Source organism: Syngnathus acus, chromosome 15 (genome assembly GCF_901709675.1).
Source record: "Syngnathus acus chromosome 15, fSynAcu1.2, whole genome shotgun sequence".
Classification (NCBI taxonomy): Eukaryota; Metazoa; Chordata; class Actinopteri; order Syngnathiformes; family Syngnathidae; genus Syngnathus; species Syngnathus acus.
The window spans coordinates 6,117,563-6,140,273 of NC_051100.1; the positions used below are offsets into that span (position 1 = coordinate 6,117,563).

Here is a 22,711-nt window from a genome sequence, read left to right on the forward strand (position 1 = left end):
AACGCTGCAGCCAATCACGGCGCGTGATGGGCGGGACTCCAGTCCAAACTTTACGCGGCGCCATCGGCTGAAAACTAAACCGAGATGGAATCTCCCAGTCTGAACCGGTTTCAACCGGTTGCGAGTTAGTTGCTTGAGAGAGGAAAGGAGGCGCAGGCACACAACCTCCATACCGCCCCGCTGGAAATTTATTAAGAGTAACGCATTTATTAGGTTTGTGATTCAAGGTTTGTTTTGTTTCGTAAAATGTCTTTGAGCGACAGCTTGCTAGCATTGCCTTGATAGTAGTTTGGGGATCCAATCAGTGGTCATTAGCAGCCAAACATCCCTCGCTGCTGGAGCTGGAGATAGTCAACGCTGCAGAAATAGGAAAGCTTTTCTTATCAACTGTGAATCTCAAGTGCTCACTATATCTTGTACGTTCTTTTGCTAACGCCGCACTTTTCAATCAGAGCCTCGGACTATAGGTACGTAAACTGAAGTGAAGTGCAAAGCGCCAAGTTGTTGTAAGGCTGGCTGGCTGGCTGGCTTTATGTATGTTCTACATGTGCGGGGCATAGCTAGCGAATTCCTATTGTTTTATATCATGTTTGCATAGCTTTTCATTGTGCTCAGCAAACGGCTTTTGAATGACATCGATAGCATACTTTGTGTAATTAAATAGCCACGCGTGGGACTATCGTGTGCTGTGGAAGTCATGCGTGTTGTCCGAAATGTGTTTGAACTTGGTTTAAAACCAACGGTGTGAGATTCATTCCACGCCCCTCCCAGTTCACCAGCATCACTTCGTACGACGTGATGGCAGCGGATGTCAAGTTGGTGTTGCTAGGCACTCACTTGCTCGCCACTGTTAGCCTTCTCTTTGTCACGTGTCACGCGTACGCGGCCAACCATCTTAAAAGCACCAACTGTAAATTTGGTGGTAAAAACACTAAAACTCCTTTTACGTTACGCGGAGCAAATCGTTGGTGCTGTGGTGGGAGGGGTTGCTTAGACCACGCACGCCATTGCTGGACCACATGGGAACTGCTAGCCAGCCACTCCACAGCTTCACAAAATAGAGCCTAAGGGCAATTTATTGTTTGGCTTGCAGTGTGTGAATTTGTGCAGAATGAATGCTGACATGGCTACAACTGCTGCTCGGCACTGTCAACATGATCGTTAATTGCTCACTTGTCTTTTTTTTTTTTTTTTCTAGTTGGACTTTGGATGCGTTAGCTAGGTTTCTTTAAGGTGTAAACAAAGTGACGTCGACTTTTGTATCAGACACGTGGCTCGGTTCATTACTTAATAATAATGAATGCGTAACTACAAGTAACTGTCCGTATTGTAATAAATTGGATTAATAATTTCTCCTTGCCTTGGACAACACGTGACAAGAGCTTCTTTTAAACCTGAAAAGTCCTTGTACCTTTCAACGTCTTCAGACGTGTTGCCTGGTTGTTGACAATTGGTTGGTTGGGGGGGATGTTGTTGTTTCATTGTCAGCTGTTTGGAATTGTTTCAAAACGCATGGTGCACATGACTTTGCCCTGTTGAATGAATTCGGTGCTTCCATGACCCCTCCTCTCTTTCCTGTCGTTGTTGCAGAGCTCTATGCCAGCAATTATGACAATGTTAGCAGACCATGCAGCACAGCAGCTGCTGGACTTCAACCAGAAACTGGATATTAACCTGCTGGATAATGTGGTGAACTGTTTGTATCATGGGGTGGGACCACAGGTAAATGATGTTGCAAATCACTTTATAAAAAATAATTTCCATGGCATAGTAATTTTCTGAATTTCAAAGAAAAATTGTCTTAATTCTACAGTGTCTTGAATAATTCTATTGCAGCAAAGAATGGCGCAGGAAGTGTTGACGCACCTCAAAGAACACCCCGATGCCTGGACAAGAGTGGACACCATCCTGGAGTTCTCCCAGAATATGAACACCAAAGTAAGCCGAGTTCACTGATTATTTTATGTGGAAATTAGATGTGCGCCACCACTGATCTAATTAGCGAATAAACAAAGTACTATACTGTAAAATGGAAGCATAAAATCAATCCATTCCGATACATTTTCAATGAGAGGGTTGTGAAGGCAGTCCATGACAAGCAGTGTGCTTTTTCCATGTTCACAAAAATCACAAATGTAAAAAAAAAAAAAAAAAAATAGACAAATTTCAAACAAAACTACTAAAAGTGTACTTATTTTCGACAACAGTCGAATGTCATTGTGATTATCGAGGTGAGTCTCTTCACAATAAACTAAACATGGTAACATTCCGCAGAGTTCAGGCTATACTACTTTTATTGCCACTATATCTGTACAAACCAGCCAGGACAGAGAAGTGTTAAATTAGGCCTCTTTGGCACAATTAGATAATGGAACTCGGATCTGCTGCTTTGATACCTCCACTAAGAACAAAAGCCTCCATCATCCATCAATAGAATAAATTCTGAACCGTAAGGACTCTTCCAAGAACTTCTATTATGAGCAACCTGGGGAGAAGGGCCGTAGTGCATTAAGATCCTGATGGTCATTCTTTCAGAGCTCTGGTGGCCTCCTGTAGAGAGAAGAGAACCTTTTAGAAAGAATAGCATTTTTGCAGCACTCCACCAATCAGGCCTGTATGATGGAGTAGCCAAATGGAAGCAACTCAAAAGACATGTGGCAGCCAAAAAGCATCTTGATAGACTCTCGGACTATGAGAATGAAAAACCTCTGGTTTACTCAGACACCTATTAGACATTTTGGCGTAAATGCCATGCATCATGTTTGGAGGAACCAAGACACCACTCATCACCGGACCAATACCATCCCGACAGTGAAGCAGGACAACGAGCCCAAGCACACAGCAAAGACAATGATGGAGTGGCTTCAGAACAAGTCTGAATGTTCTAGAGCAGGAGTCGGGAGCCTATGGCTCACGAGCCAGATATGGCTCTTTTGGCGACGGTAAAAATGTTATTAAAAAGAATACATTAGTACATGCAAAAAAATCGTTTGTCTTAATTAAAATACATGCATTTAATTGTATTTAATTTATCTTTTTTTTTTTTTTTTTTTTAAATAGTATGGCTCTCACGGGAAGTTATTTTTGAAAAAATGGGCATTTATGGCTCTGTCCGCCAAAAAGGTTCCCGACCCCTGTTCTAGAGTGACCCAATCAGAGACCAAACCTCAATCTGATTGGACATCTCTGGAGACAATTGAAAATGGATTTGCATTGATGCTCCCCATCCAACCTGATGGATCATGAGAGGTGCCGCATAGAAGAATAGGCAAAACTGACCAACGGTCTTCCAAGCTTGTGGCGTTGTATTCAAAGACTCGATGCTGTAATTATTGCCAAAGGTGCATCAAAAAAGTAGCAAAGGCTGTGAATACTTATGTAGATGCAATATCTTTTTTTTTTTTCTTCCTCGTAACGGTATGGGGAAAAAATGCAAATGCACTCGATATGGGCTTAATGACAAAGATACAATTACTTATGAAAGGACATTACACTTAAGAACCTGACATGGATTTTTGGAGAAATTTCTGTCCATCAAAAATATTTGATGTTTCAGATTCACGTCTGTTACAAAGCAATCGTTCAATACTACACACAGAATGCTAGAAAATCTACATGAAAGATGGGGTTCTGTCAAATTGTTAGCTAGAGACTTTTCCATTTAATTCAGGATGTTTACCGAATCTTAAAGTGTCCCTCTTTCCTTGTTGCAGTACTACGCCCTTCAGATTTTGGAAACCGTTATCAAAACAAGATGGAAAATTCTTCCCCGAAATCAATGTGAAGGTATATATTTTTTTACTGTGATGCTCTCAAACCATTCAAAAAACTTTGAATCATGTCTTGGTTACACCTGTCAGACTTTTTTAATTCACTGCTTTTTCTATTGACGTTTGATGTTTTAGTCGTAGCATCTTTTCTTTTTTTGTTTTTGTCTTAATTGAGCTGTTTTGTCAGTCGCTGATCAAAGTTCTTGTTACAGCTAAAATATATATATATATATATGAATAGCAAATCGATCTTGAACCACTCAGTCTTTATATCAAACGAAACTACGTTATGCCAATGGAGACGACTATACATCAGCAAATATGGTCATGCTCTTCCGCACCAAAAAGGATGCGAACAAATCATGTGCTGGTGCAACCACCTGAAGAAGGAGATTTTGAAGAATGTCAATGGCAGGCAACTTTCATGTCAGGATATTTGGAAATCCCTTTTTATTCAATGCTTGTGTTATGTCTATTTTCCAGGGATAAAAAAGTATGTCGTCGGTCTCATTATTAAGACGTCATCTGATGCTGCAAATGTGGAGGTATGCAACAGTCATGTATCATGCATGTTGTATTGTATTAAAAGTGGAATTTAGACTAACTAAAAAGTTTAATTCAGTCTAGTAATCCTAAATGTAATAATAGAATACATTTTGGCCACCTTTTTGTTTTATTTCGTATATGTATACACAGTGGTGCCTTGAGATAAGAGTTTAATTTATTTGGTGACCAGGAATTGAAATGTCCAATGGGCTGGAAATAAAAACTTGTTTTTGTCTATGATTAGTTGACAAATATTTGACAGATTTATTGAATATTAAAATAAACATTACTTACGTCATCACTCCTACCTCAAATCGTCATATCGAAATAAATTTTTTTTTTTTCTCCCCTCTTCTAAATCATAAGTAAATAATCTTTCTTAGTGGCACCGAGAGCCTTGAATATTGCTAGTTAAAATGCCAAATATTGTCATTATTGTTGCCTTTGAAACAATCCAACAGCTCAGTTGTTTTACATTTGTACTTTTTAGAAAGAAAAGGTGTACATTGGAAAGCTGAACATGATTCTTGTTCAGGTAAGTTTATTCCATTCATTATTTCCATTCAAAATGAGATGAAAAGGCTGCCCACCGGTGTAGTGGCAAAAGCATGTCAATTAAGAGTCCAAATTGCACATCTGTTCTTAAGAGGCTGTGTTTGAAGTGTCGTTGACAAAAACAGACGCTATATAACTTTGCGATGAAGATTTACGCCATCAGAAAGTAATAGGGACACATTTTTGAGTTATTTTTAGGATGACTTATTTTTAGCAAGTGTCACAGATAGAAATTCGCTCGGTCCATAATTTTCACCGCATTTGTCACACTGTCGAAAATGTTTGAATCCTTCTGTGTGTAGATCTTGAAGCAGGAATGGCCCAAGCACTGGCCCACCTTCATCAGCGACATTGTGGGAGCAAGCCGAACCAGCGAGAGTCTTTGCCAGAACAACATGGTCATTCTCAAACTGCTGAGCGAGGAGGTCTTTGACTTTTCCAGTGGCCAGATGACCCAGGTCAAAGCTAAACATCTAAAAGACAGGTTAGTAGAGTACTCTACTTAAAAGCGCAACATTGACCAACTGCTGCGTACTGTATCGCTAATAATATGCCCTTGTGTTTCTTTCAGTATGTGCAATGAATTCTCCCAGATATTCCAGCTTTGCCAGTTTGTTATGGTATGTTCTAAATCCCAGTCCCTCGTCATCATGTTTTTTGTTTTTAAATGTCATCATGTTGTATTTTAGGAAAATTCCCAGAATGCCCCCCTGGTTCATGCCACTTTGGAGACCCTCTTACGTTTCCTTAACTGGATTCCTCTGGGCTATATCTTTGAAACCAAGCTCATCAGCACATTAGTGTATAAGGTAAGCTTGCGATAGATAGGTTGATTATATGATAAAAACGTAGTTGAGTATCTCCTCTGATTCTTTTTAGTTCCTGAACGTTCCCATGTTCCGCAATGTGACGCTCAAGTGTTTGACTGAAATTGCTGGAGTAAGCGTCAGCCAGTACGAGGACCAGTTTGTCACACTCTTCACCCTGACAATGTGTCAACTCAAGCAGGTGACCTTGATGGCAAACGCAAGTGTCCTTTTTGGCCCATGCAAAATGGAACTCTAACCCAAATTTTTTTTAATCTAGATGCTTCCCCTCAACACTAACATCCGTCTGGCTTACGCCAATGGGAAAGATGAGGAGCAGAACTTTATCCAGAATCTCAGTCTGTTCCTTTGTACTTTCCTGAAAGAGCACGGGACGCTCATTGAAACACGGCTTTACCTCAGAGAAACGTTAATGGAGGTAAGTTGCCGATCCAGAGGATGGACGGGGAAAATATTTCAGGATCGGAGCAGACAAACGGGTTTCTGATCTTCCTGTTCTGCTTCAGGCGCTTCACTACATGCTACTGGTGTCAGAAGTGGAAGAGACAGAAATCTTTAAAATTTGTTTGGAATATTGGAACCATTTGGCGGCCGAGCTGTACCGAGAGAGTCCGTTTTCCACATGCACGTCGCCGTTGCTGTCCGGAAACCAGCACTTTGATGTGCCACCGCGCAGGCAGCTCTACCTGCCCGTCCTGTCCAAGGTACCACTCCTCGCTCCCGTGGTGGCAAATAAGACACGGACGGGTCTGATAACTTGTTAAATTGTTGTGCGTGCTATTGATATGGTTTTATTATTGTACATATTTTGGATGATCTTTTCATTCAATTTTCTTTGCGCCCACGCACGCCCAATAGGTTCGACTGCTGATGGTCAGCCGGATGGCAAAACCAGAGGAAGTCCTGGTGGTGGAGAATGACCAAGGGGAGGTAGTCAGAGAGTTCATGAAGGACACCGATTCCATAAACCTCTACAAAAACATGAGAGAAACACTTGGTAGGTCTCCCATATTCTGTCCCACTTAATGGTCTACGCAAGGATTTGCTTCAGTGAAAGACTAATCATGAATGTGTGCTTCTCTGCAGTATACCTGACTCACTTGGACTATGCAGACACTGAGCGTATCATGACTGAGAAGCTTCACAACCAGGTGAACGGTACTGAGTGGTCCTGGAAGAATCTCAACACATTGTGTTGGGCCATTGGATCGATCAGCGGGGCGATGCATGAAGAGGATGAAAAGAGGTTCTTGGTCACAGTCATCAAGGTGGGCTTAATATTCCTTCTTGATGAAGAATGCGCCTAGAAAAAGATTTCAGTTAGTCGATTGTTGAAAACGTGACTTTTTTTTTTTTTTTTTTGGTCGCAGGATCTGTTAGGGCTGTGTGAACAAAAAAGGGGAAAGGACAACAAGGCCATCATAGCCTCCGACATCATGTACATCGTAGGCCAGTATCCTCGCTTTCTCAGAGCCCACTGGAAGTTCCTCAAAACGGTGGTCAACAAGCTCTTCGAATTCATGCACGGTGAGATTTTGAAAGTCGCCCATTTTCTTCGTCTTGTGTAACGTAATAATCTGCTCACCGTCAATGGTCCTTTGCCATCAGAGACCCATGATGGAGTTCAGGACATGGCGTGTGACACATTCATCAAGATTGCCCAGAAATGCCGGCGGCACTTCATCCAGGTACAGGTGGGAGAGGTGATGCCCTTTATTGACGAGATCCTCAACAACATCAACACCATCATCTGCGACCTACAGCCACAGCAGGTCAGTGCAGACAATACGGAAAAACCGTCGTCACGCTCGACTCATCCGCTCACTCTCGTTTGCATCCAAGGTGCACACCTTCTACGAAGCTGTAGGTTATATGATTGGCGCTCAGACCGACCAAGCTGTACAGGAGCATCTTATTGAGAAATACATGTTGCTGCCCAATCAAGTGTGGGACAACATCATCCAGCAGGCCACCAAGGTAACTAGAATATACTTTCATTGTCTCTTTCAGATATCTCAATACGGTGCGAGTAGGAAATATAAGTAAACCAAATACACTTTTGCATTTCACATGTATTCTTGTTCATGCGGTTTCACTCGGCGTGTTGAACACTTTGAAGTCAACTAAATGTCTGGCCTGAGGGAAACGCATTTTGTGAAACACTTTGACGACACGAGTCACGCTTATCGAGTTTCTGTTCAAATACATAACTCCAATTTCTCTGCGCTTTCTCCCGCTGCATCCACCATCAGAATGTGGACATTTTGAAGGACCCAGAGACTGTGAAACAACTTGGCAGCATCCTGAAGACCAATGTGAGAGCCTGTAAGGCTGTCGGACACCCATTTGTCATCCAACTGGGCCGGATTTACCTCGACATGCTCAATGTGTACAAGTGCCTCAGCGAGAACATATCTGCTGCCATTCAGACAAATGGTATGGGAGGTGTGTGTTCATTATGGCATTTATTGTATGTGATTATTGGACCTTTGGAGATATTTGATAAGTATTCAAACTTACTGGTATGAGTCATCATATCTTGACTATTATTTTACAGAATGGCATACTGACCTAAGCAACAGATTTGCTGTTTGTTCTCATTTTACATGAGTAATCAAACACATAGTCCATAAGTAGCTGACTTTTAAAGAGATTCACTGGTTTCTATGGTTAGACCTCAAGGCAGAGATTACCTTTAAAAATTAATTTTCTTGGGATAAAGATTTGGAGGGGTCAACAGTGTAATTCAAAGCTGTATACAAATGCAGCTTAGTGCCTTGCACCTTTTGCAAGCTAAGTGCGTAATTTAAGTGAAACACAACTAAGTGATACATTTTCCTCAATTTCCCTCTTGATGAGGATAAGTGGTTCAGAGAATGCGTGGCTGGCTTGATAAAGTACACCTAGTGTCTCATTGAACAACAAGCTTGTTTGGTTGAAGTAAATAGGACCTTTACGTATTTCCAGTAATCCATTATGCCAACTTTGCGTCTAGACAGATCGGCATCACAAACTAAAAATGATCATATCAATTCAAAGATTCAAAAACCCAAAAAAGTATTCCACGAAAAACTGAGCAACAACAACCATTTGCTGGAGTCTTAATTTGCGCTTCCATTGTACTGGTTCCACACCAAAATCGTTCCCGTTTGAATTTGCTCGTATGTTTGACATGTGGTTTTGCGTGTGCAGGAGAAATGGTAACCAAGCAGCCTCTGATCAGGAGCATGAGGACTGTCAAACGAGAGACATTGAAACTGATCTCGGGCTGGGTCAGCCGATCGAACGATCCGCAGATGGTGAGAAACCACCACACACACACACACACCCTTTCAAAATAAAACAAATCAGTCAAGTTCAAGCTTGCTGCTCCAATTGGTTGATAAACGATTCTGGTGATTAATTTGATTTTGACGTATTCTCTACCGCTTCTCTTTGTGCTCATTGTTCTGATCCATCCTGTTGTTTTGCAGGTCGGTGAGAATTTTGTTCCCCCACTGCTAGATGCCGTCCTCATTGACTACCAACGCAACGTCCCGGCTGCCCGTGAGCCTGAAGTTCTCAGCACCATGGCAACCATCGTCAACAAGCTGGGAGGGCACATCACCACTGAAATCCCCCAAATCTTTGACGCTGTCTTCGAGTGCACTCTCAACATGATCAACAAGGTATGCTTGGACTTGATATTATATGACACCACAGCCGTGCATACGAAGAAAGGTTAAATCAGTGAATGAACGAAGAAGCACTTGTATGAACTCCCGGGTGGTGTTTCCTCATTGCAACCCCACCCCAGAACTTTGAAGAGTATCCCGAGCACCGAACTCACTTCTTCTACCTGCTGCAAGCTGTCAACTCGCACTGCTTCCCCGCATTCCTCGCCATCCCCCCAGCCCAGTTCAAACTGGTGCTGGACTCCATCATCTGGGCCTTCAAACACACCATGAGGAATGTTGCTGACACGGGTAAGGACCCTGGCCCCTGCTTTGCCTGTTGAAATGTCATCGAGCAAGAATGCCAATGGGGGCACAGAATGCAGACAACAGTTCACTTCAAAAGGGCAACTCGCATCGAGACGTCGTGTGAGTTTATGTGCCTCTGCGTGTTTTTTTTTTTTTTCATTTTGATCAGGTCTGCAGATTCTCTACACAATGCTTCAGAACGTGGCTCAGGAGGAAGCCGCAGCTCAGAGCTTTTACCAGACGTACTTCTGCGATATCCTCCAACACATCTTCTCGGTGGTCACTGACACCTCTCACACTGCCGGTGAGTTTGCACGCACCATCGCTGAGGAAATTAAACGCTTTGCTGATGAATTGTGATTTATCTTTCAAATGGTTAGGCTTACTTGTTTGCATTCAATTGATGCTCACAAAGTATGACATCTCAAAATTACTTGGGGGGGGGGGGGGGGGGGTCCTCATTGAATTCACCGAATAGCAATGGTCTAAGCTAAGCTGCTCTAAGAAACGACGAGTTTATGCACAAGTGTACGAGGTGGCGTCTCACAGTATGATGTCACAAAGTGAGGAACTGGTCATTCTCTTGAATTTGTGAAGTGTAAATGACATACCTTTTCATCCCTTTTCTGTGAGTGACATTTGGTGCCCCCTTTTTTTTTTTTTTTTGTCTCTTCAGGTCTGACCATGCACGCTTCCATCCTGGCCTACATGTTCAACCTTGTGGAGGAAGGCAAGATTACCACTGCACTGAACCCCGCCTCTCCCGCCAACAACCAGGTGTTCATTCAGGAGTTCGTGGCCAACCTGCTCAAGACGGCCTTCCCTCACCTGCAGGAGTAAGTCTGCACCGCACTCAAGCGCAGCCAGCCTTCTGCTTGGCTTCTCCCATCTAATGTCACTTGCGTGTTCTCCGTAGTGCTCAGGTAAAGGTGTTTGTAACCGGACTGTTCAGCCTCAACCAGGACATTCCTGCCTTCAAGGAGCACCTTCGGGACTTCCTCGTCCAGATTAAGGTGAGACCTTGTGTATGGCTGGAGAGTGATTGAAACGGCAAAGTCAAAGTTTTGACTACAAAAATTCAGGTTGTTCAACCCCTAATCTGCACCACACAAGAACAATAAAGGTACTTGCACTAATTTATGATTATTTACTTGGAGTAATAATAAGAATGCTTACATAAAATCCCAGCCAATGTCCAGCTAATCATTTGTAAATTCAAACATTCTTTTCTGGGAAAAGAAAAACTGCTTTCTGATTTGGCCATGTTTTATAAAAACGTTGCTTTGGCACCATCTGGTGACATTATGATGCCAAGCAACTACATTTAACTGAGGAAGTGAAAACTTCATTTAGTCCAGGTTTTTGCTTTGTCTAAATACATTTACATAATGCACATATATCGCTCATTTAAAAATAAATATATACAGATGTATTAAAAAAAAATGGCAGACTATTGAGATTGTTGGCAATTGCGCACAAATAAGTGTTAAGAGCAGTTTAAAAGCAGTAAGAATAACTAACTGGTGTGTGGCTCTCCAGGAGTTTGCCGGCGAGGACACGACGGACCTGTTCCTGGAAGAGAGGGAAGCGTCGCTTCGTCAGGCTCAGGAAGAAAAACACAAAATCCAAATGTCGGTTCCAGGCATCCTCAACCCCCACGAGATCCCAGAGGAGATGTGCGACTGAGCCCCGCTTGCTCGGCCGTCTCCGTCGAACTGTCCAACTAACTCAACTAACCGCAGCAAAGACAACAAAAGCCAAGAAAGGCACTTCAGCGTAATGACGGATGAAGGCTCCGCCCCCTCTGCAGAGTGGATGCTGGTTGTGCAAAACAACGCCAATAACATGTAAATGAATCCTGGCCCTTTTTACATAATCTACGTTTTGTATGGAGACCTAACTCCCCCCCCCCCCCCCATCTCTTTCCACAACTTGCGGTTGTTTATCAGTCTGGCTTGCTGCTGAACTGCATGAACAAGTCATCCATTATGAATTTTGTTGGTTATTTTTCACCTCCCTTGCTCTTTCCGCCCCATATATTTGTTTATACATAAATATATATATATATATATGTGTGACAAATATATATATATATTTATATACAGTGAGATGTTTTTTGTTGTTGATCTGCATCAAGACTTGTAGAGTTGGAAGGTCTTTTCGAGGCACATACACCGCTTGGTGGGAGAATGAATGGAACGGCTAATGAATGAAGGCTGAAAAGATGTCAGCATCTTTTCCATTGTGACTTGTGCGGCACCTGACTAAGTTGTTTCAACACTTTTCTAAGGAACGTGACAATGTGCATATCATCCCAATTGTATAGCATCTTTAATACCATGGGAACATTTTTTTTTTCCTTTTTTCTTGTTCAATTGTTTCTTTTGGTGTGCGTGCGCGTGTGTGTGGGTACTGTCGCGTAGTCGACATCAGGCTTTTGTTTTCCTCTAAGAGGATTGTTGCTCATTTGTGAGCCTCCATGAATGGGACATTTTAAAGTGGCAGAGGTATTTATGGGTTCTTGGTTGACGGCTTTCAACGTGTTTAGTTGTGCTCATTTAGATTGTTTACCATGCAGTAGTGCTTCAAGACACTACCGATAGAGCAAAATGACAAATAATAAATCGGGTTTACATTTAATTTTGTATTTTTGCATTTATCATTCGTTCGTGTTGAGTTCTGTCCAAATAAACAATTAGGCTCAAGAATGTATAAATTCCTAGCAAGTACCCAGTCTCTAATGGTAAATATCCCTTCTCAAGGTGTTACATTTGTTGTGAATTTTTTGAACTGATTAAAACGTTTAGAGTTTTACAGACGTCTTTGCTTTCTTGGGTCCACATCATGTCATCAACTACATCATTGGAAATGGATGCATAGAATTAAAATAGTCTAAATCAAAGCAGTGTTCTATTGCTGTTTTATTATTTTAAAAAGCTATCTAATATAGCAATTCTACATCAAGATTTGCAAACTTGATGGTGAGACAACTCACAAATACGACACACTTCCTTTTCATTAACTGGAAAACTGAAGATGGGGGTCACAGAGTCAATCACACATTCTTGCATCATGCTCGCTTCTCTTGCAGTCATGCAGCACAGGTCAAACCGGAAACCGTTTTCTTAATCTAAGTGCACACTCCGTGCACCAATATGATACACATGTTTTTTTCAAGCTGCACCCTTGTCTGTGGTCCCAAAATAAATCCTCCAGCAAAACATGAGAAATGGAACTAATCAGAGCACACGCTTCCTCCAAGCTGAGCCAGGTCCAGGGAGTGCCTGTTTTTCAATGACTGACTGCAGCTGCATAAACAAATTGCAAGGCGTGCTGATCCCTGCACGGTCACCTGAGTTAAGCAGAAGATGGCCGCTTGGTGTGAAAGGAGTGGGGGTGAGTGGTAGGTCCATATTTGACCGTGGAGCAAGCAGACATGCCTGGATCACATTATTAGATTACGGTGCGGTCTAAGCCATCACTTCTCGACGTTTGTCCGGATCTGAGCATAGCGTATTTTAGTTCTACAAGGTGACACAAAGACACAGAATATATCATTGATCATTTTTTTGCCCATTTGTAACTGAGTGTGTTTAGGGTTAGGGGGTTTACTATGTAGCCCACCTTGGTGTCTTGTCAAAGGTGTGTCTGTTTTGAGTAGCATTCTTGAATTGCGCCTCCAACCTGGCGTAGATTCCACCTGCTAGCTACAACACACACACACACACACACACACACACACACACACACACACACACACACACACACACACACACACACACACACACACACACACACACACACACACACACACACACACACACACACACACACACACACACACACACACACACACACACACACACACACACACACACACACACACACACACACACACACACACACACACACACACACACACACACACACACACACACACACACACACACACACACACACACACACACACACACACAATAAATCCTGGTGAAATCAAATGGCAAGCATAGTGCTTGTCATATACTTCTTTTGTGTCCTTGGATCTGTTTTGCTCCTGGTCTCCAAAGCGCATCTTGGTGAGGTAGTCGATCATCTCGACCATGCGACGCTGATCTGTTAAGAAACGTATGAGTTGGTGTCATGTAAAGACATTTGACCGTTTTCAACCTCTCCCCAGAATCTGTTTACCTTCTTCTCTTTGAGCATCCTGGTTGTACCGCATGGAGCGAGAACTGTCCCACTTACTTTTCTGGATGGTTACTCTGCAGAGCGCAAATAACAAATGATTATTTGTTCCCTCTAATTTTTCAAGTGTCTGTGCAAACACACAAGCTCCCTGTGCACACTGGACCACTGTTTGCAACACCAGATTAAATAATAAATAAATAATTGTCAATGAGAACTTTAACTTGCTCGGGGTCTGATTTTGTTTTGTGACAGCTTGTTCCTTTTCTGTCGGTCTTTTGCACTCTCTCAGAATAATGTACCGATCCCCTGTCCCATCTTGAGTCTTTGTACAATTCCAACAGCTTTCAAATGACATTTCAGCTGAATGTATGTGACACTTGAGGTCGCCCAACTTCCATTCCTTCCATATTTTCCCCCTCCGTAAACTCGCCCGCCACATTGGTTTCACTGCATGTTTTGCAGAGAAGACCTTTCTCATTCGAAAAAAGAAAAGAAAATCACACCAAGTTTCACCGTTTCCTCTTAGACTTGCACACTCCGACAGTCATTCAATCTTAAAAGAAGTGCCGCGTCTCTTAGTTATTTGGGCTTGGCGAGTGGATGTGTCGCTGCTCATTCGTTTCGCCATGATTAGCTAATTTAGCATTCGCATCGCTTGACTCGGCCGCACTGTTGTTAGCTAGCTAACCTGCGCGGAACACATGTTCCGGCACTATCAATCCTATGATTGGCTATGTCGCGTAAGCGAACCCTATCATATCATTGGCTGGACACCTGTCAATCACTGATTTATACGACAAAAAGGCACAGAAAAAAACAACAACAATTCGTCCACTTAATTAGATTACGTCTCACATTAGATATTAATCAATCAGTTTATCCTGAATTTTATTTTGTGCGCAGCATGGAGTTTCTTGTGCGCAGAGACTGCGTGACCAGTGCGCAATTGCGCAGCTGCCCAAGTTTGGTATTAAGCAAAAGTATCTAGTGGAGTGAAATTCCAAGTTTAAGGATGAAAGTGATGCTGCTGCTCCCCTTGAATATAGTATATTGTAGACTTCGTTAGAGCAGTGATTCGATTCCTTCCATCCATTATTTTTACAGTTTGTCCACACTGGGGTCGTCGTGGGTGCAATGGAGATGGTGTTGCCTGTCCTGGACAATGTATTCAATAATTCTAATAATGTTAGTGTTTCAATGTTGAACTCACATGAAAGGAGTGTTGTCTCTGGTCTGTGACTGTAGCAAGAAAACACAAGTTTGAAAAGTCAAATGTGTCAAGTATGCTTTTCAGAGTCAATAATACTATTAAGCATTAGAGTCACGTTCATAATGAGTATCCAAACCATGACTCACTTTGTCCGGCTTGACCTTTCGCTGGAGGTTTGGCGAGGACAATTGTTTTTTAAGAACTCTGCTGTTCTTCTTGGCTTTCTTGGCAGCTGCAGACACAAAAGGAACGTGACAAGATATTTACAGGGACATCTGACACCATCTGCTGGACAAGGAAAGAAATAGTCTATGCAGTAAAAAAAAAAATGCTTTCATGCTCATGAAGATGGCGAAGGCTGCTATAGAAAAAAAGGGGGCAACATCACCTTGCTTCTTGGACGACTCCTCATCATCCCCCACCTCATCCTCCGTGACCTCTGACCCTGTGGTGTACTCCTCGTCTTCTGACAGAAGAGATTGCTGCCTCTGGCAGGACAAGTCAAGACTTTTATTTATTTATTTAACTGCATATTTGTGTGATTCACAGACACACATGTTAGCATCTAGGACCGGAGTACCTGCAACAAGCATGCAAAATTCACATCTTGGCTAATCTTTGAATGTTCTGTTGACTTACAAGGTAAGTCTAGTTAGAAATGAATATTTTCATACATACATGCAAGATCAACAAAACAACCGAATCTGCAGGTGACTGATTGGTTACTAGAATTTTTACAGATAAAAAGGCCTACCAGTTGCAGAGTCCAGTTTTTCAAAAGAGAAAACTGGTTGAAAGAGAAAGTACCAGAAGTCATAAATGACAGCAGAAAAGAAAAAGGGAGAAGAAAACAAAGAAAAAGACTTACAGTCTGGAATTCCCCACTTGGGATTCCGAGCAGAGTTGGCTGCAAGAGGGCATCACAATCTTTTGCGACATTGGTTGGCCGCTCTTCACTTCTGACGCACCTATCAGCAGGTGGCGAGTTACACGCACACACGGCATCTCTGTGCAACAGGAGGTCGTTGAGGACTCTGGTCTGAGCCGAGGTGGCCTCGTCGCAGTCCTCTTCGTTCGGCACGTTCACAATGTGGTCGCGCACTCTGCAACCCTGAAAGTACACAACGGTCAACACACATTCATGCTGTTTCTCTGGAGCGCTAACATGAAAATCACATGAAGGCAGAATCGATACGCTGTCCATTTACCTTGGGCATGCCGCTCGGGTCAAAGCGTAGTACCGTCTGGTTGCAGCAGGGGTAGACGCCCATCCCGTTGCAGCTTTTGTCCACCCCTGTGCTAAGGTACCTGACACTTTCTGGGTGGTAGCGGCAGTGGGTCAGCTCAGCACATACAAACTCCTAAACACAACACAAACATTAATAAAAAAAATACAAATTTGATGTTGTTTGTCTTTGTACCTGTTGGCAACGGGAGCAGGTCAGACAGTTGATGGTTCCCCAGATTCTCCAGTAGACCAGAACCCATGATTTTAACTCGTCGTAAAGACTACTAATGTATTCATTGGCATCCCAGTTCTTCTGTCTGCACAAACACACATAAAGATCATGTGATAATGTGTCGAGAATTCACATTCATGACTGTACGGTGAGGTGGAGTTATGCTGAGTCTTGCATACTTTGAGTGTGCGTAGACAATCTCTCCGTGAGTGTCAATGTTGATCTTTTCTGGCACACAAGAAGTCTTCTTCTGTGTATCTTTGGTCAGCATCTTCAAGCACAGACCGCACCTGAATGTAAAATCCAGCAAATGTTACCGAGAGCCAACGAAAAATGTGCAACACTGGATGGACGAAAATGTTTCTCTCTTGACCTGTAGAGAGTTGAAGCATTTCTTGGGGAATCTCGGTTCTTGTAGTTCGGGTCGAAGAGAAGCTCGATCTTCTTTTGGAACAGTTTGCTTTGTAAAGTGAGGGCAGAAGAGAAGAAGTGTTCTTCATTGCACTGCCACATTCCAAGTCCAATGTCAGTTTTGTGTTAGCTCAGTGACTGACAGGTGATCAATCCAAGGTGACAAAAACTTTTACCTCTTAAATTTATCTTTTTTGTCCCTGATGTCGTCCGCCTCGTTGTGGTTGAAGAGCTCAGCGATTCGTGACACCAAGTTGCTGTTGATGCAGTTCATGTTGCAGGGCGTGGCCACGATGGCGCTCATATGTTTGTGACAAAACTGGACACATTCCTCCACCTGTGCATCAATAGGGGAATAATGCTTCTTGGCAAATTGTTCCTTACAGTACAATTGCGAAAGAACATTCAATGAGAGACGTCTCTCATCTTGTAATTAGATCAGAAAAACAAGGTGTCCTAATAACCCAACATTGCACATCACCACACTTACTAAGGTGTCCATCTTCAAAAACTCGGAGGAGATCAGGATTGAGATCACATTGCTGGGCTCTGTAAGCGACAAACAGCAGACGTACGACCAACCCAAAACACACGAGACACACACAGCCAGTGATCCACCAACACAATAAGTCAAGCCAAATGTGTCAACTGTAAAAATTCCCTCCCACATTTTACCGAGTCGAGGTTTGTCCTTAGCTGAGTTCCTCCTGACGTACTTCATGAGCCAGTCAAAGATTTGAACGTCGCAGTGAACCGAGATGTCCACTTCTTCCCATCTCTGCGAGTCCACGGACAAATACTCAGCAAAGTAGCGCATCTCTTTGACGAGAAGATCTCTGGGACATGTGAAATCCTGCTTCAGGTTCTTGGTCTCGTCACACACATGGATGACCATGTTGGGACTGTGTGGGGACAATTATTGATTTGACACAGTTGCGCAACGATAGACAGAGTGAGTGTGCCGTGGTTTGGTCAGCACTATGGAAACAAGAAAGATGCAAACTTACTCTCTTAGTTTCGGAGGTTTGTCACCATCCTCGATCGAGACTCTTTTGTCGTTCTTCTCTAAAGTGCAAACACTTCCTGAGAGTGTTGATTGGCGGCCTGCGTGGAAACAAAACCACAGAAGAGACTGTAAAACCAATTCGAACCAACGAAACGGACCTAAACAAAACAAAGTAAAGAAGTCCAGAAGTTTTTTCGAAACTAACGTACCTTTACAGGCACTGTGATGACTTCTTCCCCCGGCAGCTTGACTCGTGTCCAGTATGGCTGACCCGCCATCCGAGGGCACTCCTGCTGTGATTGCATTACACTGATCGTCCATATGAGGAAAACCTCCACAACTTTTCAGCTCCTCAAAGCGAAGTGCGCACTGCATGAAGAAATTTGATATAACAAACCAGATGCCTGGTGACAGCTGGAGCGGTCATATACTGTACCTCTTTGGGAGTGAAGCTTGGCACGAGCTTTACCACACTGTCCCAATCTATTGGCTGGGCCAGTCCCACGAGGGAACCCAGCACCATGTCCAGAACCAGGACATTGTTGTCATAGGGAAAGTTGTTGTTATCCAAGGAGGAGCGACTCATCTCTGACAAAATGACAAGGTCACAACACCATTGCAGTTTTCACTGCCTACTAATGCAGACAAGTATCATTAATTTTTTTTTTTTTGCGACAATAATATTCAATATCTAAACATACTTGGAATTCTAACTCGTCACACGGATGTTGAAGGATGATGCTAACACGGGCCGAGTCTCAAGCTCTACGGTTCGATTCTCTAACAAATTGACCATCTTCTTCGCTAAAAGAATTCAGACAGAAAATAGTACATGTATAACACATCGGTCACATACTTATCTGTTGTCAATGAAATGTTTTATTGTAGCTTTATCGTGGAAACAAGGTCGATGTGAGTTTTGTCATTGAGAATCGGTGATGCTGATGCTGAGATGTCCTATCGGCGGCTAACGGCATTGCTAATGCTGGCTAACTTTGTGGGACAGAATTCGGTGCTTTCAAAGACCCTCGTAATTTAAAATACTTAAGACGTAAATGTCATTGCAATTGTTTTATACGTGTCTTTAATGCATATATCCTGCAAGTTGATGTATTTATCGGTGTTGTCAAGCTTGCGCGCAAAGATAAAACAATTAGGTCTCGTGAAATTATTTGTATTCTGAACGCTCCACCGACTCTCCCAAATTTACGCCGTAGTTTGGGCTTTAGCTCCGTAACACCCCCCCAAAAATTACCTAAAAGATATTCACCATACGAAAACGCGTCGATAGAAGACCTATTCTAATGTCTTGTCCATAAAATCATGCAAATGTTAAAGAAGTTTTATTTGATTCATTCGCTCAAGTTGTAAACCCAAACGGGAAGTCTAGCGTCCCGTTGCTAAGAGACGAAGGTTCCTCGTGCCAGGTAAATGTGATACCTTAGAAAAATAAGACCTGAAAGTTAAATTTGCCTTCTTTCAAGCCATTAGGTTTTAGTCATGTGAAAAACGAATCCAGGCAAAAGAACACAATTGGGATTTATCAATGGATTTATTTGACAAAATAATATTAGAATGTATTTACATTACTAATTTGTATTTTGAGAAGCAGTCCAAATTAACTGCCTCTCATTATGAACACACATAATCTAACCTAACCCTCATGATTTTAGATTAACCGTGATAAAAAGCAGAATTACACAAATAACTTTTTATAAATTACAACACATACATTTTTCATTCTTATTGTCCAAGATAAGAATTTGAACAATAGTTCTAACCAATTACAAAGAAACACAAAAATGTATGTAATGACCCTTAATGAAATATTTCCACTACTTTTACTGTTAATCATCCAACGTTTACATTCAAACAGTCAAAATTTAAAAAATGGACTTGCCTACAGGTACGTTCAAACAAACAAAAGGTTCACAAATCGTTTTTTTCTGAGATGTTAACCACTGTGTCAGAATTGGAATTTGAAAGTCCTACACTGGCGGAAGTCGGTGTTTCTTTGTACACAGACTCCAACAACTCCTCGGGTGAAGGATTCACATTTGTGACCAGGGCAGTCTGGGAGTCCCCTTGCTGCACCTGAGCCAGCCTTTCCATCTCCGCCTGCTTGTGGCCTCTCCTCTTGCCGAGGATCTTGACGTAGTTGGCGGGGACGAGGCCTGTCGTCTGACCGTCCAGGCTGGCCAGCAGCCAGCCCCGCACACGCGGCTGTTGCTCTGAACATCAAGCAAGGAGCACACTTGTCAAAAACGGGAGATAGGACTGACTGGTCGACAAACTAAAAATGAATGAAACCTGAATAAAATCAAGTAAATGGCATCTTTACAAACTGAAAACTAGGTAAGAAGAGACACTTTGTCCGACTTTTCTATACGCACCTTTTGGTGCGAGGTTGAGCATGTCGCCAGCCCGGAAAGAAATCTCCTCTTCGGAAGAAGCTGAAAAGTCATACTCTGCTCTCGCCACAACATGGTCATCCTCTCCATTGGCCCAATTAGTAGCTGCAAGACAACACGCATATGACTTTCCAGGCACATGTCTTTTATGTAAAATAAATCAATAAAACTCACCTCTATCTTCAGAGCCAGTGGCAGAGCTCAGCAGTTTCCAAACGAGGTATGGTCCACCCAGGACCACAGCAAAAAACAAAAAGATTGGCCACGACTTAACGGTCTGATCGTCCATTCCCGTTCCTCGGCCTCTGGGTGGTGCCAGGGCATCGCTTGCACTGTCTGCCCATAAATCCTCAACCTCAGCAGCGGACCCCCGACCAAGCAGTCTCTGTAAACGTCGGTAGAGGTATCTTAAAGTGCGCACCAGCGCAAAGGCTGACAAAACCCTGGTGAGATGCGCACGTAACCGCGTCAGGTGATTGGCCACGTCCAGCACGGCACGAAAGCTGTTGTAGACGGCCGAAAAGGTGGCGTCCAGCATCATGCTGACTGAGGAGAAGGCATGGACGATGCTTTCGATTGATTGGAAAGCACCGCGGCTGCTTTCCTCCGCCTGTTGCACGAAGCGACTGGGGGCGGCATCCTCCGCGTGCGGCAAGCGACTGTAACCTCCGAGGCCGTAGCCGCCGCTGTAAGGACTGTAGGGGCTGTAGCCCCCGTACATGGAGCTCCCGTAGGGGCTGTAAGAGGAGGTGAAGGAGCTGTAAGATGGACGGTAGGACTGCTGCACGGGACGTGGGGGCAGTGGAGGGGCAACTCTGGTCAGGACGGGAGGGCCAATAGAGGGGCCTGCAGAAGATCCAAAGTCTGTAGACCTGTTGGGTGATAAAACCAGATTTAAATACATTTGTTTAAATACGTTGTCTAATCTGCAAAGGCACATGAGATGTATTTTATACTTCTCAACTATTTTGCTTCCCCCCCACATCAGTCCACAATACAGCAAAACGATGAAAACAAGTTTTAAAAACATGTACTGTGATTTATAACAAGTGTTATTCAAATAAATAAGGGAAACTATGTTTGGAAGGCCATGGCAGGACTCTAGGCCAGGCTACGGAGTTAGCAAAACAAGTCGACAACTTCTCCAGGTAATGACAAAGAAATAAAGAGGAGTGTTCATAATAATTTCACAATTCACAACCCCGATTTCCCAGACGCCTAGCGTGTAACTTACATGGCCATCGAAGTCGGATTTTAGCCTAGGTAGTTAGCAAACACGCGATCTGGCTACTACGATTCCATCGACAAATGTCAACAACAAACGAAATATTACAATAGCAAAGTGCTCCGTTTATTCACCTGTAATTTATAGGTGGACCTATAGTCCCGGGAATCCGCCGTTCCCACGGTTTTGGTGGTGGTTGCGAGTCCATCGCACAAAAATGGCTCGACGCTGTCAAAAATAACCCGACACGTTTTAGACCAAACGCCCCTGAACGCCTCTCAAGATGTCTTCCCGTTCTCCTCGTAAATTTGTAAATCTCTTCTTTTGGAACTTGTGAAGTTTTAGAAGGGATTTTAAAATATATTTTAATATTAGTTTTATTGGAGTATTTGCCAGTATGTGTAGTACAAGTAGTCTGTATTTTTTGTCTCATTTCCATGCCGCACTCCGGGGAGAGGTGTAAACATGAAATGTGCTGCAACATTTTCCCCAGCAGAGGGTGCTATTGTAAAGAAAATGATGATGATGATGATGAGAGATAGATAGATAGATAGATAGATAGATAGATAGATAGATAGATAGATAGATAGATAGATAGATAGATAGATAGATAGATAGATAGATAGATAGATAGATAGATAGATAGATAGATAGATAGATACTTTATTGATTCCAAAGTGGAAATTCGTGTTAATGAATGTTTTTACATTTTTTTTACTGTAGTAATTTTCTTTCACCCCAAAGAATGCAAAAAAAAAAAAATCCAAACCTTTTTTTTCTGGGTCTCAGGACGATATAGGTAATTATGAGTTAAGTTGTTTCAATCATCTCTGACAAAACAGCTACTCTGAGGGGCAAATATCAACTCCTGTTTCGAAGTTTGATATGCACAGTCGCACTTCAGTGCAAGCCTGCAAGGTGGGATGCAACATTCCTCCGCCCTCATCTCAATGACGTCATACACGACTGTCACAGTTCGGTCTGCATAGATTTCTCATACATACGTAGATCTAGTACCAAGTGACATTGAAGAACCCTTTAAAAGAGGTTTGAATGTAATCTCAACAAGAAGTAGAAAAACACAGATTAAGATGTATTTGGTAAGTAACAAAAGCATGGTGCAGTTATGCTACACAATAT

General features: G+C 42.7%; 3 protein-coding genes and 1 long non-coding RNA gene across 10 annotated transcripts; 1 reads left to right on the plus strand and 3 right to left on the minus strand.

Moving 5' to 3' along the window:
• Positions 1-67: 67 nt before the first annotated feature.
• Positions 68-12,474, plus strand: xpo1b (exportin 1 (CRM1 homolog, yeast) b). Of its 4 annotated transcripts, none has more exons than XM_037271038.1 (25): positions 68-213; positions 1,591-1,722; positions 1,837-1,938; positions 3,714-3,786; positions 4,254-4,315; positions 4,807-4,851; positions 5,174-5,355; positions 5,443-5,491; positions 5,561-5,680; positions 5,751-5,879; positions 5,958-6,116; positions 6,205-6,402; positions 6,557-6,695; positions 6,785-6,966; positions 7,069-7,225; positions 7,307-7,470; positions 7,541-7,675; positions 7,951-8,143; positions 8,891-8,997; positions 9,172-9,366; positions 9,495-9,663; positions 9,830-9,964; positions 10,337-10,496; positions 10,577-10,673; positions 11,200-12,474. In XM_037271038.1, exons 2-25 carry the CDS (start codon positions 1,597-1,599, stop codon positions 11,344-11,346), a joined length of 3,225 nt encoding a protein of 1,074 aa, XP_037126933.1. In that variant the 5' UTR covers positions 68-213; positions 1,591-1,596; the 3' UTR covers positions 11,347-12,474. The 4 variants fall into 4 exon arrangements, with proteins under 4 accessions (XP_037126933.1, XP_037126931.1, XP_037126934.1 ...); XM_037271036.1 differs by having other exon boundaries at positions 72-467; XM_037271039.1 differs by having other exon boundaries at positions 72-227.
• On the minus strand, positions 5,162-7,401 carry LOC119134444. The gene is made up of 2 exons (XR_005100338.1): positions 7,284-7,401; positions 5,162-7,001 (listed from the first exon to the last, which is right to left on the minus strand). It is a non-coding gene; the product is annotated as an uncharacterized LOC119134444 (long non-coding RNA).
• Positions 12,475-12,825: 351 nt separating the features above from the next.
• kiaa1841 (KIAA1841 ortholog) lies at positions 12,826-18,973 on the minus strand. Of its 4 annotated transcripts, none has more exons than XM_037271054.1 (20): positions 18,792-18,968; positions 18,372-18,523; positions 18,145-18,304; positions 17,937-18,033; positions 17,605-17,831; positions 17,420-17,478; positions 17,106-17,266; positions 16,892-16,978; positions 16,698-16,808; positions 16,480-16,603; positions 16,267-16,419; positions 15,927-16,169; positions 15,813-15,845; positions 15,447-15,546; positions 15,205-15,290; positions 15,059-15,081; positions 13,849-13,922; positions 13,685-13,773; positions 13,285-13,367; positions 12,826-13,184 (listed from the first exon to the last, which is right to left on the minus strand). In XM_037271054.1, exons 2-20 carry the CDS (start codon positions 18,519-18,521, stop codon positions 13,139-13,141), a joined length of 2,106 nt encoding a protein of 701 aa, XP_037126949.1. In that variant the 5' UTR covers positions 18,522-18,523; positions 18,792-18,968; the 3' UTR covers positions 12,826-13,138. The 4 variants fall into 4 exon arrangements, with proteins under 4 accessions (XP_037126949.1, XP_037126948.1, XP_037126951.1 ...); XM_037271053.1 differs by having other exon boundaries at positions 15,059-15,087; XM_037271056.1 differs by lacking the exon at positions 16,480-16,603 and having other exon boundaries at positions 15,059-15,087; positions 16,652-16,808; positions 18,792-18,973.
• Positions 18,974-19,468: 495 nt separating this feature from the next.
• Positions 19,469-21,863, minus strand: pex13 (peroxisomal biogenesis factor 13). Its single transcript, XM_037271068.1, has 4 exons — positions 21,706-21,863; positions 20,521-21,218; positions 20,329-20,451; positions 19,469-20,166 (listed from the first exon to the last, which is right to left on the minus strand). Exons 1-4 carry the CDS (start codon positions 21,777-21,779, stop codon positions 19,865-19,867), a joined length of 1,197 nt encoding a protein of 398 aa, XP_037126963.1. The 5' UTR covers positions 21,780-21,863; the 3' UTR covers positions 19,469-19,864.
• Positions 21,864-22,711: the final 848 nt, after the last annotated feature.

Coding starts and splice junctions, on each gene's coding strand:
- kiaa1841 (XM_037271053.1), bottom strand. CDS start 18,521: ATGAGTCGCTCCTCCTTGGATAACAACAACTTTCCCTATGACAACAAT. Junction 17,479..17,604: donor TAAGGACAAACCTCGACTCG/GTAAAATGTGGG, acceptor TGTCGCTTACAG/AGCCCAGCAATGTGATCTCA. Junction 15,846..15,926: donor CAAGTGGGGAATTCCAGACT/GTAAGTCTTTTT, acceptor TCTTTCAACCAG/TTTTCTCTTTTGAAAAACTG.
- pex13 (XM_037271068.1), bottom strand. CDS start 21,779: ATGGACTCGCAACCACCACCAAAACCGTGGGAACGGCGGATTCCCGGG. Junction 21,219..21,705: donor GGTCCACCTATAAATTACAG/GTGAATAAACGG, acceptor ATCACCCAACAG/GTCTACAGACTTTGGATCTT. Junction 20,167..20,328: donor GCTCAACCTCGCACCAAAAG/GTGCGTATAGAA, acceptor CTTGATGTTCAG/AGCAACAGCCGCGTGTGCGG.
- xpo1b (XM_037271038.1), top strand. CDS start 1,597: ATGCCAGCAATTATGACAATGTTAGCAGACCATGCAGCACAGCAGCTG. Junction 1,723..1,836: donor ATCATGGGGTGGGACCACAG/GTAAATGATGTT, acceptor ATTCTATTGCAG/CAAAGAATGGCGCAGGAAGT. Junction 6,117..6,204: donor TCAGAGAAACGTTAATGGAG/GTAAGTTGCCGA, acceptor GTTCTGCTTCAG/GCGCTTCACTACATGCTACT.